Source organism: Lolium rigidum, chromosome 6 (genome assembly GCF_022539505.1).
Source record: "Lolium rigidum isolate FL_2022 chromosome 6, APGP_CSIRO_Lrig_0.1, whole genome shotgun sequence".
NCBI classification, from domain to species: Eukaryota; Viridiplantae; Streptophyta; class Magnoliopsida; order Poales; family Poaceae; genus Lolium; species Lolium rigidum.
The window spans coordinates 127,451,062-127,470,691 of NC_061513.1; the positions used below are offsets into that span (position 1 = coordinate 127,451,062).

General features: G+C 38.5%; 1 protein-coding gene across 16 annotated transcripts in view; it reads left to right on the plus strand.

Annotated features, from left to right (window-relative positions):
• LOC124666467 (exportin-7-like) overlaps positions 1–18,522 on the plus strand; it is a 50,429-nt gene extending 31,907 nt beyond the window's left edge. The window contains exons 2-31 of one of the 16 annotated variants that reach the window (XM_047203803.1): positions 4,837–4,864; positions 5,122–5,341; positions 5,428–5,738; positions 6,351–6,511; positions 7,168–7,233; positions 8,353–8,482; positions 8,578–8,687; positions 8,792–8,887; positions 9,288–9,411; positions 9,714–9,781; positions 10,650–10,736; positions 10,852–11,004; positions 11,097–11,183; positions 11,384–11,443; positions 11,509–11,630; positions 11,712–11,799; positions 12,486–12,590; positions 12,687–12,791; positions 12,861–12,913; positions 13,001–13,067; positions 13,156–13,290; positions 13,372–13,484; positions 13,573–13,666; positions 13,792–14,011; positions 15,021–15,151; positions 16,047–16,199; positions 16,450–16,587; positions 16,660–16,758; positions 16,882–16,920; positions 17,912–18,522. In XM_047203803.1, coding sequence (XP_047059759.1) covers positions 5,489–5,738; positions 6,351–6,511; positions 7,168–7,233; positions 8,353–8,482; positions 8,578–8,687; positions 8,792–8,887; positions 9,288–9,411; positions 9,714–9,781; positions 10,650–10,736; positions 10,852–11,004; positions 11,097–11,183; positions 11,384–11,443; positions 11,509–11,630; positions 11,712–11,799; positions 12,486–12,590; positions 12,687–12,791; positions 12,861–12,913; positions 13,001–13,067; positions 13,156–13,290; positions 13,372–13,484; positions 13,573–13,666; positions 13,792–14,011; positions 15,021–15,151; positions 16,047–16,199; positions 16,450–16,587; positions 16,660–16,758; positions 16,882–16,920; positions 17,912–18,049 — 3,192 coding nt within the window. In that variant the 5' untranslated portion in view covers positions 4,837–4,864; positions 5,122–5,341; positions 5,428–5,488 and the 3' untranslated portion in view covers positions 18,050–18,522. Of the gene's footprint in view, positions 1–3,634; positions 3,660–4,836; positions 4,865–5,121; positions 5,342–5,427; positions 5,739–6,350; positions 6,512–7,167; positions 7,234–8,352; positions 8,483–8,577; positions 8,688–8,791; positions 8,888–9,287; positions 9,412–9,713; positions 9,782–10,649; positions 10,737–10,851; positions 11,005–11,096; positions 11,184–11,383; positions 11,444–11,508; positions 11,631–11,711; positions 11,800–12,485; positions 12,591–12,686; positions 12,792–12,860; positions 12,914–13,000; positions 13,068–13,155; positions 13,291–13,371; positions 13,485–13,572; positions 13,667–13,791; positions 14,012–15,020; positions 15,152–16,046; positions 16,200–16,449; positions 16,588–16,659; positions 16,759–16,881; positions 16,921–17,911 lie in introns of those variants that run through there. The other 15 variants (XM_047203805.1, XM_047203804.1, XM_047203802.1 and 12 more) reach the window with 15 other exon arrangements.
• Positions 18,523–19,630: the final 1,108 nt, after the last annotated feature.

The window sequence follows — 19,630 nt, forward strand, 5'->3', positions numbered from 1 at the left end:
GCGCCGCCCTAGTGTGGCGTCGCCTCGTGGCCCCACTTCATATCTCCCTCGGTCTTCTGGAAGCTTCGTGGAAAAATAGGTCCCTGGGCGTTGATTTCGTCCAATTCCGAGAATATTTCCTTTGTAGGATTTCTGAAACCAAAAACAACGAAAACAGACAAGCGGCTCTTCGGCATCTCGTCAATACGTTAGTGCCGGAAAATGCATAATAATGACATATAATGTGTATAAAACATGTGAGTATCATCAATAAAGTAGCATGGAACATAAGAAATTATAGATACGTTTGAGACGTATCAGGAGGGAGAGAAACAGAGGCACATAGATAAACAACTAGTGGAAAAGGCATCTTGGTAGCATTTTAGACTTTTTTTTGGTAGTTTCATGGAACTAAAATGAAAAAAGTTAAAGAAATTTATGATTTTTTTAAATATATACCTTTTTTAACGTGCAATATTTCGTGCTTCGTTGTAGTTGGTTACAAAACTATCCACATGCAAAAGATCCAAGATGCGTGGATAATCGAATGGTGGCCATTTGATACATGACATATCTTCTTAACTATACATAATAATTAGGTCAATCCATATCAATGATGAAAACATATGTCATGCAACCTCCCTTTGTGGTGCAACCCACATAGTCACATCATTTAAGTGCCAAATGGCTTGACATATCAAGGGAAAAGGTTGTAGGTTTATTTTTAAACTTTACTATATGAAAACCTTAAGTTAGCACTTGTTTTACGTTACAAGTAGACATACCAAATATGGAAATTATTTAAAAATAAAACAAGCACAACATTATACCATTAATATTTAATTGAACTTTTATTTCTTCTAGTATAATTTGAGTAAAGGTACTAAAATAACCTTCACATGACATGGTTACTTGTTTTAAGGATCCTTCTGGATAAATTGGCATCGCTATTAAAATGATGATTGTGTAGATCAAACAACAAAGGTGATTGCATAATATATGTTGCCATTTTATGTTTGCTATGTGTTTCATATTTTGTGTGTGTTGAACTGAGTCTATGTTCTACAATTTTTGTTAGGATGTTCGAGATGTTTTTTAAATAGGGATGTTTGAGCTTGTTATGGTTTTGTAACACAATCCAGGTCAGATCAGACATGCAATTATCAACCCCCGAGAGGTTGAGACAAAAACATGCTACAAGGAGACTTTTTTTTACAACTTGATAGAATGAGATCTTCACTACTTAAAGTTTTTCCTTGTAACCATGACTGGCCCTATTTATGTACTAAAAGTGAAAGCCTCAATTTTATCAGTGTTCCACAAAATCCTAAGTTTAAGAAGCTCCTAACATAAACTATAGCAAATAATGCCATAATCAAACACAGGCAACATTTACACATATACATTTGTACCAACGTTCATTTTCAGATGTCAATCTTTGTTTTGGTAATCTATTGTTTTGATGTATATTTGATAGTTGTAGTCCTCCAATCTTGACAACGTGCACATCTCGTACCCTTTCAATGGTGTTCAATGTGTTAGGTCTTATGTGCTTCATTATCTCCCCTTTTGATTCGACCATAAACAAGTGATAACTTTGCCAATAACAATTTATGTGGGTTATCTTATATGGAAGAAGAACACATAATTTTTTTCATATGACAAGAACTTAGTAGCGTGCTAGTCAATGACTCGATCCAGAAGAATTCTTTACTTGGTTAGTTGTCATTGCATTCTCCTAAGACACGTTTGATCGACATTAGATGCATGTAATCATATTTCCATATATACAAAGGACATACACATGCGTATCGACAAAAACAAAGAGAATACCCACCGTCTCACAAAGGATAAAGACTACATAGGAAAGGAGTTCCAAAACATTATTTAATATATATGTATTATTTAAAAGTAGTGCACGTAAAATACTTATATTTCTCACCAACTTTCTCTCCTTTTTCTTCCCATATGTTTTTGTCCTAAAGCATCTACACTATTTACAATTATGTTTGTGGTAAGCACACATGGATTGACTTCTAAGGAGAGCTTCAAAAGTGGATTTATATTTAAATAAATACATTTGATGTCGTATATATATTCGTTGATACTGGTGGGTGAATCCAAGGAATTAGAGGCAACGAGTCTCTACTAGACACTCCACCCCCCGCCCCCCATAGATATACCTCCCGCCCCCACCCTTCCTCTCTGTAGCTTCGCCTCCCCATTAGATCTAGGGTCGCTGGACTCTCCCCTCTCCTCTCCGACAACGATCGATGACGAGAAGGTGAGGATCCCACCCTATGTACAAGCGTAGTTAGGATTAGGTTTATGTTTGGCCTTATGCCTTTTCTCTTCCTTGTGGAGGTTTGGAGTTGTGTAGTGGTTCTTGGCCAAATCCGGTGTTGGATAGGACTCTTCTTCCTCACCGCCGTTCTCTGGAGGTTGGAGTTGGAGGCGAGGTGGATGAGCTTAGGTATCTCCATGAATAAGGTCGTGGTTCGTGAGGATTCTGTTCCTCCAGGCCGTCGTGGTGGAGGGCGGTGGAGTGGGCCAGCGACTACAGATTCCTCAAGGGAAGTTTGGAAGGTTGCTCTGGGGAGTTCATACACGGCAGTTCTTGTTTGCTGTTGTTATTTTGGGTCGATGAGGCGTCCACTCCACATCTTTGTTGGGAGTGAATCCTCGGTGGCACGGATGCCGTCGACCTTGATGGGCGGAAGGAGGCTGCTCCTACCCTGGTTGCCGACATCGGTTACTTTAGCTCTCCAAGTTTCCTGCTGGCAAAAGGTGTTCTTCTACCTCTAGGCCTTTGTGCCACTTTGGAGCCCCTCTGGCTCCGATGCGGCGTGCTCCCGTCGTAGTACCCCAAGTGGCCTAGTCTTCGGCGGTGCCGTGGATGGCCGTGGTCGGATGCCTCGTTCGACAGATTGGTGGAGAATGAGCTGGGAGAAGACCTGGACTTGATTGCTTTTTTTCCTTTTCTGTTCTAGGGTCTTTGGTGCAAAAGTTAAGGGCCATGTTGTAATTATCTTTTTCTTTGAGGTCCTCCATGTAAATCAGTCTGCACCGACGATGAATTAATGGCGACTTCCAGGGTCCTTCGAGGATATCTTTACTCGGTGAATACTTATCTTCTCTCATCTCGTAGGGTTATAATTATTGACAATATCTTTGAAGATCATGTTTACTCAAGCCAACTAATGAATACCAATAATACCAATTAATGTACGATATGAGGAAGATACTGAAAATTTTACAGAAATGCATACCAATATCTTATCATAAATGCACGAAATTAAACAATAATAAAAGTTTTATATCTAGAAGCTTGTACTGCTGGCAAAGCCATACTTTTTTGCAGGAAATGAATGGGAAAAAAACAGAAGAGTTGCCATAAGCAAGCAGTAACGGACGATAGGCTAGCGCAAGCAAAGCAGTGCCAGTGCGTGGCAGAACCCTAGGTGAGAAATCTGTAGACGCAAAGTCTACAGCACAGCACATCATCGCCTCCCACTCCCATCGTCCTATTTAGCTCCTCCCCCATTTCCGTTTCCCACACCCCACCCCACCCCCAAAACGCACGCCTCCGATCCCCACGCCGTAGACCTAGCCTAGCCACCACCACCGCCGTCCGACACTCACCTCCGCGGATTCAGCCCGCTCGCACGCACGGGGATAAGGTAGACTACGGCAACGGCACCACCCCGATCGCCGCGGCCCGCCCGCCCGCCATGCTTTTTTTTGCTGTACCACGCGTACCGTAGAGCTTGCCTTGCCTCTTCCTCGCCTCAGGGCGGGGGGCGCTTGATCGGGCCCGCGGCGGCGCCGCCGCCGCGGCGCTTGGCGTTTTAGGATCGGAATGCAACGGAATTCGGCTTGTTCACCACGGGGCTGCTGGGGACTCGGGGGATCTCGACGGACGTCTGGGGACTTCGCCGGATCCCTCGAGGACGCTTACGGGGTAGATGATAGCTTGGTTTTGGTTCGCGGATGCTGATCGGATCTTCGGTTCCGCTTTCCCGTGGCTTGTTGTGATGTGCTTTAGATCCTTTGGATAAGGTGGCCAAGTAAAACAGACTTCCGATGCACAATCCGATGAAACTGATTTGATGATTAGGAATCGTACGGCAAGTTTTATGTGCTCCGATCCTTCTGCTCATGTGCATAAATGCTGGAATGTGTTTTATAAATATGATTTGCATAGCAAAGGAAGCAAGTATTACCTGGTCTAAATAACTGGTTGCCATCTCATGATGTTCTGTTGTGCTGCTGCTATACATGTCATGTGTTTGCTTTTGCTCCATAAGATAGAACATCTTAGCAGATGTATCATATACTAGTTATTCTTAAGCTTGTCATATTGCCATTACATGATTTGCTGTGCCCCTGGATGTCTGTGTTACAGGGTATCTAAAATAGAATGGGTTTTTAAGGTTGTGCTATACATGTCATGTGTTTGGTTTTGCTGCATAAGATAGAACATCTTAGCAGATGCATCATATACTAGTTATTTTTAACTTGGTCATATTGCCATTATATCACTTGCTGTGCCCCTGGATGTCTGTGTTACAGTGTATCTAAAATAGAATGGTTTTTTAAGGTTGTGCTATACATGTCATGTGTTTGGTTTTGCTGCATAAGATACAACATCTTAACTGATGCATCATATAGCTATTTTAAGTTGGTCATACTGCCATTATATGTTTTGCTGTGCCCCTGGATGTCTGTGTTACAGTGTATTTGTGCATGCTATGAAATTGAATGGTCAGCAACTGCAACAAAATTTTCTTGGTAGATGATTATCTTGCCATTCTGCTTCTTTAGCCATCACTGAGTCTCGCATTTCCATTCGTGCAGATCACTCACCCCAGGCTGATTGTGGCTGGTATACATCTAGTTTTTGTTTTTGCTGCATAAAATACAACATCTTAACCGATGCATCATATACTAGTTATTTTTAAGTTTGTCATATTGCCATTATATGATTTGCTGTGCCCCTGGATGCCTGTGTTACAGCGTATTTGTGCATGTTATGAAATTGAATGGTTAGCAACTGCAACAGAAAAATAATTCTAGGTAGATGATTATCTTGCCATTGTGCTTCTTTAGCCGTCACTGAGTCTCGCATTTCCATTCATGCAGATCATTCACCCCAGGCTGATTGTGGCTGGTATTGGCGATTTAAGTCTTTGTTAGGTGTTTTTCTCTTGTTTCTTGGGTCGTAATCTTTGATTAAGCTTCACTGGAAAGACTGTACATGAGAAAACTCTGTTGTTGAAACATTTCTCTTGTAATATGAATGTATTTTGACGTTCCGTCTTCCTGTGCTAGAATCATATATTTCAGCTTCAAAGCTCTTATGGTACTTTTTAAGTTCCCTATTGAACCGAATACCCTAACGCATTAATTTCGAACCTTGGTGATGAACATTCATGCATATTAATTCAGAACCCGGTGGCATATTAAACCCTGGATACTCGCTCTATCGGGGAATTGGAGCTCCTTGTTCATGTCCTCAATGGAGAGCCTAGCACAGCTAGAGGTGTTGTGTGAAAAGCTGTACAATTCTAGAGACTCCGCTGAGAGAGCACATGCAGAAAGCACCCTCAAGTGCTTCTCAGAGAACAGTGACTACATTTCACAGTGCCAGTATATATTGGACAATGCATCAACTCCGTACGCCTTGATGCTGGCCAGTACAAGCTTGTTGAAGCAAGTCTCCGACCGCAGCCTTTCTTTGCAACTGCGCCTGGATATCCGTAATGTTTCTTTTCCGACATAATGCATTATATCTCATATCATTCAATTTTTGTTCTTCCAATTTTGTCGCATCTGCATGGCATGTTGGCATTTATGTCTTCTTCTATATGTTCACACACAAGGCGCGTGTCGTACTTTTCATGCAACCGTACAAAGTAGCTGTACGTTTATGATGATGTTCAGTTTAAGTTACTATATGCGTAGGTTTTGTCGTTTTCTTGATTCCCAATTTACTTTTGTTTTGTCAACCGTACAAAGTAGCTGTATGTTTATGATGATGTTCAGTTTAAGTTACTATATGCGTAGGTTTTGTCGTTTTCTTGATTCCCAATTTACTTCTGTTTTGTCTTCAAAAACAGCTATGCTTCTGTAACAGTGTAGCATAGGTGGAAATGATAATTCACGTAACTTCATTTTATAGCCTGTTTTTTATGCTTCTGTAGCATAGCTGGAATGTATGAGTATTTATTTTCATTTTATCCTCTGTTTCCATGTTTCTGCAATTTAGCTGAAATGGACTTATTTATCTGTAGTCACCTTGTTAAACATACTTATGTCCGTGCCACTTCTATTGCTAGTTTTGGACTAACCTGTTTGTGATCTGTGTGAAGGGAATTATGTCATGAACTATCTTGCGGCAAGAGGACCTAAATTGCAGAACTTTGTGATTGTTTCCCTAATTCAGCTTGTTTGTCGGATAACAAAATTTGGATGGCTTGATGATGACAGATTCAGAGAGATTTTCAAAGAAGCAACAGATTTCTTAGCTCTTGTAAGTATGCCTTACGATTTGTTTTGTATGGAAGTTACCTAATAGCCTATCACATAGATATGAGTATTAAGTAAGGACTTCATAGCTGCTTAAAGTTGTTTTGTATCATGACATAAGCATAGGTTAGTGAAACCTTCTCTTCCGACCAACCCGAGTTGAAATATAACCAGCTGTGATTAATCTGAGTTTGTGTATGCAATTGTTTGGAGTCTTAAACATTTTAACTAAATCAAAATAATTGTAAGAAAAATATATAGTGCTTTAATGCCTGATGGGTTGTTTTAAATTATTCTATCACATTTTGCTATGTATATTTATTTCTTCAAAATTGGCCAATTGCACATTCTTCAGCTAGATAATTGTACTAGTATAGTTATTTCCAGATACGGAAGACCGGGTAACAAGTCATTCTGATGAGATGTACTTTTAGAAACACCTCCACTTTTAGCATGCAAAGTCTTGTTCATGGTAAAACCTGATCGCATGTCTTCAGCATGCAACCTTAGTACTGAAAAGGGTAATCAAATGATAAGCAGATTTTGCCAAAATAAATAATTAAATAAATCATGTGGTAATTTTTTAAATCATGCCATGTCGAAAGTTACCTCATTTTTTTGTACTGAAATGCTGCTTATGCTTATATGTTATATCTTCAGGCATCCCAGGATCACTATTTGATAGGATTGAAGATACTAAATTTTCTCGTAATGGAAATGAACCAGGTGAGATCTGGAAAACAATGTATTGCCAATCTAGTTACCATAAGTGGTTTCTTCCCTATCCAGTATGATGAGTTTGTGTTTATTCTTAGAATATTGATTGATTTAGTTATCAGATGTTGCTCCCAAAAGAGGTGCTGACATGGTTGTTTGTATCATGCTGGAGAAAATCTTGTTGTCCAAAACTATTTGTCATGCGCAACGTTATTGTCTCAGATGCCTAGCTTGTATAGTGCATATGAAAGCCGCTTGCACCTATTTTCATAGGACGTCAAGACTGCATAGCAGAGTACATACTTGTGAATACCGCAGACTTACCGACTGTACATAACAAAAAGTTAGTGTTTGCATTCAAAATGACAATACACAGTCGCAAATGACCGGACTATTACTGTTTATCCCACTGATATTAATAAGTTCGTATATATTAATAGCGATGGTTGGTGCATTGAAGTTTAATCTTCACTATCTCCATGCTAATATAGAAAGTCACAAGTTAAAAGTTTCGAACATATTGGGAAAGGTGGAAAGCAGATCCAAGCATCCTGATCATTCACCAGATCAAAGGGCTATCACTCAAATTTGGTCTCTTCACCAGACATCCTGTATTTAGTTCATATTTAGAGATTAATTACTGGATTGTGTCCATAGTATGTAGGTGTGCTCTCTTTATTTTGGGATAACTTCTCTAATTACTCCATACCTTGTATGGATATGGAGTCCACGTGTCCACTATTTTTAGAAGGGCCTTAGTATTTATTCGTAATAGGTGGTGACATGGGTGGGACCTCACTCAATTACTAGCGGAGAAGGCCAAATATATTTGCCGATCATCTGTCGTGCCCCCACCCACTGTTAATATGGCCTGTCCCGTCATGCACATATTTTTTATGGCCTTCTCCTTTCCTTCTTCCGCCTTTTGTCGTATACTTCTTGGTAGATGATTGAACGTTACTTCAACTCACAAATGGAATTCCATTTGCATACATGGCGGACCAAGGCTTATGTTATTCAGAAGAACTACTCGAGTTAGACCAATAAAGTTTATCAGCATGCAGTTGACTGCTCTCTGTTCATTTTGGAAACTAACTTGAATTCTATTTTCTTTGCTTATGCACGCAGGCAAACTCTGCAATGCCCTTGTCGCTTCACAGAAAAATTGCAACCTCATTCAAAGACCAGTTTCTTCTGCAGATCTTCCAAATTTCTCTTACCTCATTACACCAACTGAAGAGTGAAGGTAACTTTCCAGGTATTATTTGAGCAGGACATGTCATTCCAGTAGGTCATATTAGAATACATACCGATTTTGTTCACATCATTTAACACAATTCTACTTAACTACAGTAGCAGATGACCTAAGGCGTGTTCCTATTTCTCTTGCGTTGAGGTGCTTGTCATTTGACTTTGTTGGTTCACCAGTGGATGAGAGCTCTGAAGAATTTGGAACAGTGCAGGTATATTGATTGCTTAATTGTTAGCTTTCCTTTGTGCCAACCTACCTCTTATCCTTCAGCACATTTGCCTCTTGTAGTTCACACATATTATTATCTTCATGCAGCTTCCTGCATCCTGGAGGCCTCTCCTTCAAGATCCTTCAACTGTCCAGATTTTTTTCGATTACTACAAAGTCAATGATACAACTGTTTCCAAAGAGGTATACTTTTGATGAGTGATTTGAATATTGCATTGGCACATGCTGCAGATTTATTTCTTAGTGGTTTGTTTGTTAATTGGAAAGAGCATTTTTGAACTAGCTTCTGATTGGCTGATTACTAGTACAACTTGCAAATATAGTATTGGTAAGTTACTAGCTACTGCAACCTGTAAGTCACAAGTGCTGGTGCTTGAGTATTTTGATTGTCTTTGATGTAACAGCACTATATTTCTGAGGAGCTTATTTTATTTTTGCTGTGAATTTGACATCTTCCGGTCCCTTCCTTTTGGGGCTGTTCAATTAAATCTAAGCCCAATCACCCACATCCAAACGTATCTTTTTTTTCCTTCCCAAGAAATGTATTACTTATGGATGTGTTCATGGACTTATTTTTCAACAGGCTTTAGAATGTCTTGTCAGGCTTGCTTCTGTCAGGCGTAGTCTTTTTGTGGAGGACCCTGCGAGGTCCCAGTTTCTCTCTCATCTGATGTCAGGCACCAGGGAGATACTCCAAACAGGCCAAGGTATACCACTTGCAGTTTTTGCTTGCAAGATTGTGATTGGTGCTATTTCTTGACAATGGTCTTAGATTGAAGTTCCTTTAATGGAAGGAAGAAAAGCCTTTTATCCTTTATTTAAGCATTTAGTAGTCTCCCAAAAGTTGATTAACCAATGACTAGTTTTGTTAACCTAAAGCATGTAATGGAACTAATTACAAGTCATATCTATAATGTATTTTGCAAGAGAAGCCAAAGTGGTTGAGGCACTTCGTGCTGTAGTTCTTAAAAAATGATTTTAAGTAATTTCTTTGATTTACCATTTACAGGTCTTGCTGATCATGGGAACTACCATGAGTTCTGCCGTCTCCTGGGACGTTTTAAAGTGAATTATCAGGTTCTGACTCTGTTACTTAATTAAGAATGACCCTACTTCATTCTTGCCTGTTCTGTCACCAAGGAGATGTTTTTTTTTTTATCTTTTAGTATTTGTTAGAATACATACAAACCTTTCCTATGGGGAAACGATAGTGATTTTGGATGCAAATTTTTTGTGTTGTAGCTTCTCAGTTTCTTTTAGCATCACCTTGAAGAAAAACAGTTAACCAGTTACACTTGAGTTTCATCATTCTTTGCTGTGACTGCTGATGTATTCTTTATGAGGTTGAGCCAAATAAACATTGCTGTACTAGATGGAACAACAAATTCGTATCATGTTCATTATCCTTGTCATATGCCCTGAATGAAGTATTGTGGATATGGCTCGCTCCCTCATGCATGACTTGTTTGCCTGAAAATGGCATTTCTAAATTTGATATTGTGATAGGTCCAAATTTTGTTACCAAATACACCTCACATCAGTGAGCTATGGCTTATCATTGTTTTGCTGTTATGTTCATGTTGTACACGTGTGGAAGTGAAAAATATAATTTGAATGATGCTTTCCTATTCAGAGTTTGTTTGGTTGTGATACTTGCGGAGTATAAAGCAACTGAATATATGGTTTATCGCTGAATCAACATTTTGTCAAACTGTATCATATTTGTTCTGTGATGTTAGTTTATTTTTCTGAATCTAATCTCTGTCTGCTTGAGAGGGCCTCAGCATTAACTTCCAAGCGATTTGGTTGTTATCCATTTTGGGCAAAAACTCAAAAATTTTACATCATGTTTGTACTTGTTATATGATCCACGCGTGATGTCTCACAATAATAGTGGCATCTTTCAGGCTAGGAATAAACCCATTTGTGACAATTTTGTTTGCAGTTATCAGAGCTTCTGAGTGTTGAGTTTTATGGCGAATGGATTGGTCTTGTAGCAGAATTTACAACTAAATCATTGCTATCATGGCAGGTTTGTCTGTCTATCTTGCTCAGTTACTAATTATTGTTGATTGTTCAGTTACTAATTATTGTTAATTGTTGTGCATGTTATGACTTTGGTATCCCATTGATTAATCATTTTGCAGTGGGCCAGTAACAGTGTATACTATCTTTTAAGCCTTTGGTCAAGGCTGGTGACATCTTTGCCTTACTTGAAAGGCGATACACCAAGTCTGCTAGATGAAACTGTACCCAAAATTACGGAAGGTTTTATCACTTCCAGAATTAATTCTGTTCAGGTACTTTCTTATGTGAGGGATCAATTGCTCTTTCTATTTCAGTCAAATATTAAACATCATTCTTATTATTTTCTTGTTTCTGTTCATCACAGGCCTCATCAGATTTAGACAATCCGTTGGATAATGCCGAAGGTCTCCAGGATCAGCTGGAGAGTCTTCCTTATCTTTGCCGATTCAAGGTTTGCTGTTATGTCATGATTCCATGAATGTTGCTTTCTGATTTTTAAAACGATATCTTTCTGTTCAAAACTTGATTTGACTTCAATTTTGAAATCGTGGTTGACTGGAAGTAAGATGCCTTGTTCTTGGAATTTCTGGACTTGCATAAATTGTTTCATATTTCATGCCCTGATTATTATTTTCTTTTGTTGAGTTGCAGTACGAAAGCTGTAGCCTTTTCATCATAAATATCATGGAGCCTCTTCTACAAGCTTATACGGTATGACAGTGCTGTTTCATGAGTTATTGTTTTCCAGAAGAGACTCAAACTCAATACTTAAACAGGCAAGGTCAAGATTAACTGCTCCTGGAGATGTAGCTGAGCTTTCTGTCATTGAAGGGCAGATTGCATGGATGGTCCACATAATTGCAGCCATTCTCAAGATAAGACAGACTGTTGGTTGCAGGTGAGCAATTGAGTTTATTTGCTTGGTTGCCATTTTTGTGCTATTCCTTCCATAAATAAGTTTTTTTATTTTCTTCTGCAGCCAAGATTCACAGGAGTTATTCGACGCAGAACTTGCAGCCCGAGTGTTACAATTGATAAATATTACCGATACAGGGGGGCATGCACAGGTTAGATGAATTTTTTTGTCACTTGACATGAATGGCGAGCTGCCTAGTAAATGTGCTTGCAGGCATGATGATTTTCCAATTCTAAGGCTATCTGCTATAGGATGTTTTTTTTTCTCCATTTTTTAGAAAAATCTAATTTTGAAGAATACTATGGTTTAGGATGACTTTTAACTAATAAATGTTGGTTTCATATGCAGACATCGTACTTGACAGATATTGCCTCTTGCTGACTCAAAACTTTTCCATGCATAGGTCCTAGTAATACTTTAGTGGGTTGCATTGTGTTGATAGTTGCTCTAGACTGGATTAACTTTCAAAAATAACCATATATCATGCAGCAAAACACAATCTCCATGGCAGCTAAGATTGTGGTTTGTTTGGCGTTGCGGTGGCTTCTCAAAAGCACTTAAATTTTGTTTTTGGATACACTATTTACTGAAAGCATTTTCGTTTAGGTTGTAATGGAAAATCCTACTACAATCAGTAAAGATTAGCACAACAACTGATCCTAAAGCCATTTTCCTGCCTTGGTTTCCTGTTCCCCACTTGTCCTACCAAGGCAGTAATATTGCTATCTTGCTGTACTTGCCTGATTTTTATGTTTTTCTGTCCTCCTTTTATGGCTTTGCTCTCAGAAGATTATTGAGTGAATGGAAGAATGAGAACTGATTATATTCTCCTTGCAGAGATATCAAGAATTAAGCAAGCAAAGGCTTGATCGAGCTATTCTTATCTTTGTGCAAAATTTCAGAAGATCCTATGTAGGTGACCAAGCCATGCATTCTTCAAAGGTTCAGAAAAAGCAAACTCCAATGACAGATTATATTGTTTGCAGCATTTTGATATACCTTCCTGCCATATCATAAAGCATTGATTCTTTGCTGCAGCAGTTGTATGCAAGATTGTCTGAGCTTCTTGGACTGACTGATCATTTAGTTTTACTCAACGTTATTGTTGGGAAAATAGCTACAAATCTCAAGTGCTACGCTGAGGTGAGTATCTACTGACTTCAACTTTGATTTTGATCTATAAGTTCTTGCTGACCTTTGATGTGTTTACAGTGTGAGGATGTAATTGATCATACTCTGGCACTGTTCCAGGACCTCGCATCTGGGTAAACTTGTAGTTTTATGTATTTAGTTTCCATTCTCTCATGTTGCCATGTTCAGCATGATGAGAACTCCTGTTTGTATTGACGTAGCAGCTATATGACTGGAAAGCTTCTTCTCAAGTTGGAGAGTACAAAGTTCATCATGTCAAATCATTCTGTAAGTGCCTCACACTAGCTTTTGTTTCATATGATCTCTGTGCTCCCCTGTCTCATAAATGTTTCATTTTCACTATTCATCCTGCCAGCGGGAAAATTTTCCGTTTCTTGATGAATACAGGTGTGTCCGCAGTAGAACGAACTTCTACTACATCCTTGGCTCCCTGGTCTTCATGGAAGATGGCCCAATAAAATTCCGCACTTTCATGGAGCCACTTCTGCAGGTCCATAACTAGTTGTTTTATGGTAATATTATACTTTTTATCACATTTTTTTTCTGATTTTGTTCTTTGTTTTCACTATAGATTGCAGTTAATTTAGAGGCAAGTGCCGATGCTGCTTTCCGGACTGATGCTGTAAAGTACGCATTTACTGGTTTGATGAGAGATCTACGAGGCATTGCGATGGCCACAAATAGGTGAATTCTGTGAACATACATTAGTATAAAAGTATGTAACAGCTCCTAAGTTTTGGAAACTAATTGCGCCTTTGTTGATGTGATCCAGCCGCAGGACTTACGGGCTCCTATTTGAATGGTTGTATCCATCTCGCATGCCGCTTCTATTGAGAGCCATTTCCCTGTTGACAGATGAACCAGAGGTCACCAATCTTTACTACTGTTACATTTTTGAGAACTCTTTGCTGTTATTAAGCCTACTTTTATTACCTAGAATCTGATTCTATAAATCTTTTATTCAGTTCCTCTAAAACATCGTCACGTGCAGGTTACCACACCTTTATTCAAGTTCATGGCTGAATTTGTTTTGAACAAAGCTCAGCGATTGACGTTTGATTCGTCATCACCAAATGGGATCCTACTGTTTCGAGAGATAAGCAAGCTTATTGTGGCTTATGGTTCAAGGATTCTATTACTTCCAAATGGCACTGATATTTATGCAAGAAAATACAAAGGCATATGGATTTCATTGACTGTTCTTTCAAGGGGTGAGTATATGAATTGTGTTTTGATGCATGCTGTTTTATAACTGCACGTTGCTTACATTTTATAATGATGCCAGTTTCATTATTTGAACTACTTTCGTAGTAAACCTGCTTCAGCCATTTGAAAGCGATCCTTATACATGTGCACTCTGTACTAGCCTAGTGGGAAATTTGTTAGTTTTGTTATTCAAATTGGCTCCAGTGGACAGTGTTTGAGGATTTACATGACTGTTTTGTACTTCCAGTACAGAATACGGTTCAACTGTCAAAATGCTGCATTTGGGGTTGACCTGGATTTTGGTAGTCCAACTTCCCCAACCAGCCATTTTGTATTTTTCGCTTTGGTCCAACTTTTCCTATTTTTCTAGTGCAAGTCATGAAAGTAATTATATTTTGATAGGCAGCTCTATTTTGATATGATTTGTCAGGAATGTGAATATTATAATTTTAAATATTGCACTACTGAACATTCGTGTTGGATTGGGACCTTGTTAACTGTTTTGATGAGGGTTCAGACCTTGCAACACAAGTGGAAAACTACAAGTAGCTGGTTCCTCCTGTTCCTTTGCAAACTGGCTAAGAAGAGTTCGCTATTCCCAATGAGATTATATTTTAATGCAACAAGTTACCTCAGCTATGGTTACCCTGAACCAAAATATTCTGAGTTGAGATTTTAATTCGCAAAATTTGTGTACTGCTAAATTTTTGGCTAGTTCTACGGAAGCCTATTGGTGGGAAATAATTCTATTCGAATTCTGTTATTCTTGGCCAGGTTCTAGGAAGATCTCGTGTGGCTGTGCTATGAACCTTAGTTTTGTTTGCATTATTAGAATTAAAATGCAATAATAGTTTGTTACACAAAGTTGAATATTGTCTGTGTTCCACTTTGTGAGCCTATTACTATGCTTTTACTTTGTTCACTTCAAAATATTAAACTCACATTGCAGACTTCTAGTTCCTTGCTGATATTTACTGTTCTTGTGATTGACATTCACTTCAATTGTATTTGCAGCCTTATGTGGGAACTATGTCAATTTTGGTGTGTTTGAGCTTTATGGTGACAGAGCTCTCGCAGATGCCCTTGATATATCTTTGAAGATGACGCTGTCAATTCCACTGTCTGATATATTGACATTTAAAAAGGTACTCAATTATTCATGCTGTCATTGGTAATTTAGTTCTCATTTGTTTGCTGCCATATGCGACTGCTTAGCTTATTATGTTTGTTAGCTATCTGAAAATATTTGTGATAAGTTCTATAGCACTGAACGAGCATAGGAACAATGGACATTGATCATTAGCAGAGGCAACAGTTTGGTCATTACAAACTTGACCTAAATTTTAGCATGAATGCGGTTGAGTTAGTTTTGTTTTATAAAATTAATCCCATAATGTCAATACATTATTGTTTTTTTTTAATACGGACCTTGGTTAAGTCGGGATTTCTATATTCAGGGCAGAATTGCTGTTTCACATTTGTACTATTTTGACAAGTGTATATTAAGGGGTACCATTCGATAATTATATATGTGCCAAAATGAAAATTCAGAAAAAATGTCAAGTAAAAGCTCATAGTAATGACGCGAGGCAAACATGAAATGATCTATGGCAAAATACTGGGGTCCAGGATCTTTTCGTGAAGCTGTTTCAGGAATCTTTGATGTTGCATCCGTATTCCAACCCCTACCATTCTATGCTTCTTATAAGTATATAAGTAGAGAAATAGGAGTCTGGATGGCAAGTCATATCCTTTGTTCTTGATAGCTTGTATTTTTGCCGTATGCTGGTATGATAGGTAATGTCTCAATAGTTAGCAATATCCTTGGTTTTGTAGTTTGGATCCTGTTTGTTAATTAAACCATCAGGCAGTAGATACGTAGGCCAGATTTGTTTGGTTTGGTCATTTGCAAATACATGAATCTGGACAGTGATGCAGATCTTATGAGAACCCCCTTTTATGGTCAGCGAGATGCGTCTATTTTACATTTCATCTGTAGAAATTTAGAATCAATCAGAATAATCTATTGGTTTGTTTCAGCTATCAAAAGCATACTATGGATACATGGAAGTTATGTTCAACAACCATATCACTATCAGTTCTGTTCTCAATTTGGATACAAGCACCTTCGTGCATATTGTCAGCACACTTGAATCTGGCTTAAAAGGATTAGATACGGGGATATCAACACAGGTATGTCTCTATGGATCTTTTACCACTTTTGTGCATATTGTCAGTGTGCGTTTGCCTGAAGCTAGTTCATTACTCTATGTTGCTATGAAAGCTTGTATAGTACCATTGTACGACCTCCAGTCGGATTTAATCGACGCGAGAGTGTACATATCTATACGCTGATGTTGTGTTAGCTCCGCCTTGATCTTTTTGGACCGGAGGGAGTACTTCTCTAATAAGTATACTGAATTCTGCCTTTTCATTTTGGCAGTGCGCTTCCGCCATTGATAGCTTGGCAGCTTTCTATTTTAACAATATAGCTAATATAACTGCTGGTGATAACCCTCCATCACCAGCTGCACTGAATCTTGCTCGGCATATTGGGGAGTTCCCCAGTTTATTTCCTCAGGTTTGTGATGCTAACCTTCTCCACCATATTCTGAAAAGGTACTATGTGATAATAACATTGTTTTTGCAACAGATACTAAAGACACTTTTTGAAATCATTATCTTCGAGGATGCGGGTAACCAGTGGAGTCTCAGTAGACCAATACTGAGTTTAATAATGATCAGTGAACAGGTGCCTGCATAATGTTATTGTTATTGTTAATATGTCATTATTACTCATGTTCTGTTCTCGTTTTTGTTCTTCCCAGTTTAATCATCTTTGTAAATTTTGATTTGCTTTTATTTTGGTGTGCAGATGTTTAGTGATCTGAGAGCACAGATATTAGCGTCACAGGTTAGTGTGTGCACCTTTGTTCTAAGTTCATTATACATTCTCTCCTCCCCTCTTATTGTACATTCTCTCCTCCCCTCTTACTAAGTTGTTGTCAGTAAGGCTTTATTTACGTTGATGGTGAGAGGACATAGTTTTCTTGAGTAAATATCAGAAAACTGCACTATTTAGCAGAACTGTCACAAAGCTACACTTGAGCACTTAAGCTGTTACAAAACCTTCACTTTATGGTATGTGATGTTGTCACATAATTAAACTGACACATAAAAACCACTTTTAAGACAAAAATGAACTTCTGGAAAATTGTTGCTTTTATGATTTTGATGAAACAAATTTATTGGGAAACTATAATTGAGATTATTTTATGACTACCATGTTGCATATCCAGTTCTGCGTAAATCTTTGGTATTAATAGCTACACCTTTATGAAATAGATGGTACACCTGAGCACATACTTGATGTAACTCAAAAAGGCCAGGTTCTGTACTACTAGGTGTTCTATTTAGGTGGTTTTAATTTTCAGGATTGTACCAGAAGATTTAAATACATCATGAAGCATCATCATATTGCAGAATCAGTAACTTCCTTAAAATGGTCCCTTTAGTACGACCCCTATAGAATAGTTCTTGCAGAAAATGTTCAGTAGAAGATGGACTACCCAAGCTTTGACATTTTGAAGTACCAGTAATGTTTTGTAAAATGGATGTGCTATAGGCTGCAGTCTATTGAACTTACGTTGCGGCATCATGATTTTGCATGGGTACCAAGTTGGTGACGGAAGAGCGCCTATATTTCTTTCTATTTGAACCGGTTTTGACAACTTTATATAGTATGAGAATCACCTATGTTCAAGTAGCAAATGTGAAAATAAAAATAACATACTGGCCTACTGGGTGAACTAGTTTAGATCAATTCAATAGGATTTTTTTACTGCTGTAACCAACAAAAAGCATAGGCATGAGAACTAAATAACTAATGCACTTGTTTGGTGCAGGCTGTAGAGCAGCAACAACGCCTCTCGCAGTGCTTCGATAAGCTCATGACTGATGTCACAAGGAGCCTGGAACCGAAGAACAGAGATAGATTCACTCAGAACCTTACAACATTCAGGCATGATTTCCGAGCGAAGTAGCAGTGGTTTCAGAATTAGCTGCCAGTTGGAGGAGGTGCTTCTGCTTTGCTGTAAATACCCAGCTTGTTTTCATCTTAGGAATCACCATTTGTTGGGGAAAAAAATTGTTCTAAAAAAACTCAGTTTAGCTTTCGTTGGCTGGAAGGATCAAGGGTTCTGTTGCTGCATGCTGTGGTGAAAAGCAGTTGTAAATCTCTTAGTTATCCGTATCAGAATGGTGAATGGTGGGGACTGACTTGATTTAGCTCTGCATCCCTTTGCTTATATAGCAACATTCATCGTGATTGCCGTTTCCCCAAGTTGTTAGGGGGACAACAGCCTTCACTTACCTAATTCATTGGTTAAAAAGTTAGAAGGAAAGTCATGTAAATGGCCATGTTGGCTAGCTGAAGGGTGGAAAATGATAGTCTGGGTGGAAGGGAAGATCTTTCCCCTGTGTACATCAAATGCCGTCTTAACATCTTTTGTACAAATCAGGCTGTCCTCCCTATAGATTGTTGTCTCTGTCGATGTTTCCTTTTGATGGTTTTATGCAGGTTTATGTCCTGGTAGCCAATTTGTTTCGTTTGGTGATGTGCAATATTGATTTGTGCTGGCCTCTGGACTGGAGTGATTCTCGTGCTTCGCTCAGCATGACTTCAAACTAGTACTTGGTACAAAGTAGGTTCCTGATTAATGCTAGTATATGTGAGGCTTTCCTACCTTTTTGTACCTTTCTGGCCATTCTTTTGCCAATATGTTGTAATTATGTATCTCTTGTATATGCTCCATAACACCGGTGATTTGAAACATTTGGCATTTTTTTTGAAAGGATAAACAGTCACATTAGCCTGACTAATTTGCCATGCATGTGGGATAATAGGCGACAATAGCTGGCGTATCATTTTCGACTGAGTTTCTTTTCATCATTGTTAAGTTATGCACAGGTTGATTATCAGACCACCTTCAAGCGGCGGGTAACTAACTGATAAAATAGTGCCTCCGTTGAGTTGGGCAAATGCACCCATCCTTTTGCCTTTTCAAATTATTTCTCCTCCTTCTATAAATTCGGGGCTAACGAATATAATGTATGAACTTTTATTCTGAGATTTGCAAACGATGTACGTGAGACAATTATTCCTTTGTTGTGAGAATCTCTGTTCGTTATTTATGCAAATGCTGGATGCTATTGCTATCCGGTGCAAAGCACATATGAGATCTAATTTGGGAATAGTAGGCTTCTTCAGATATTTTCAATTGTTTGATGTTTTGCTGTTTTCCTCCAACTAGATATTACCTCTGTTTCCATGAATAAGACATACATGTTTCCTAAGACGCAACTTTGACGAAAAATTTGATCAACTATAGCTTTAATTATATTGCCATGGTAACCTGAATTATAATGTACGGAATCATTCAGATAAATTTAGCCATGTGTTTGGTATTCTTTAGTTACTACTCCCAACATTTCAAATTAATTTACACATTGTCTAGATTCGTGTGTATCTACATACTAAAACTAGTGTAGATACATGTGTATCTAGAAAATTCGGCGTTAACTTTTTTTTTTTGGAATGGATGAAGCATTACATGAGACAATTG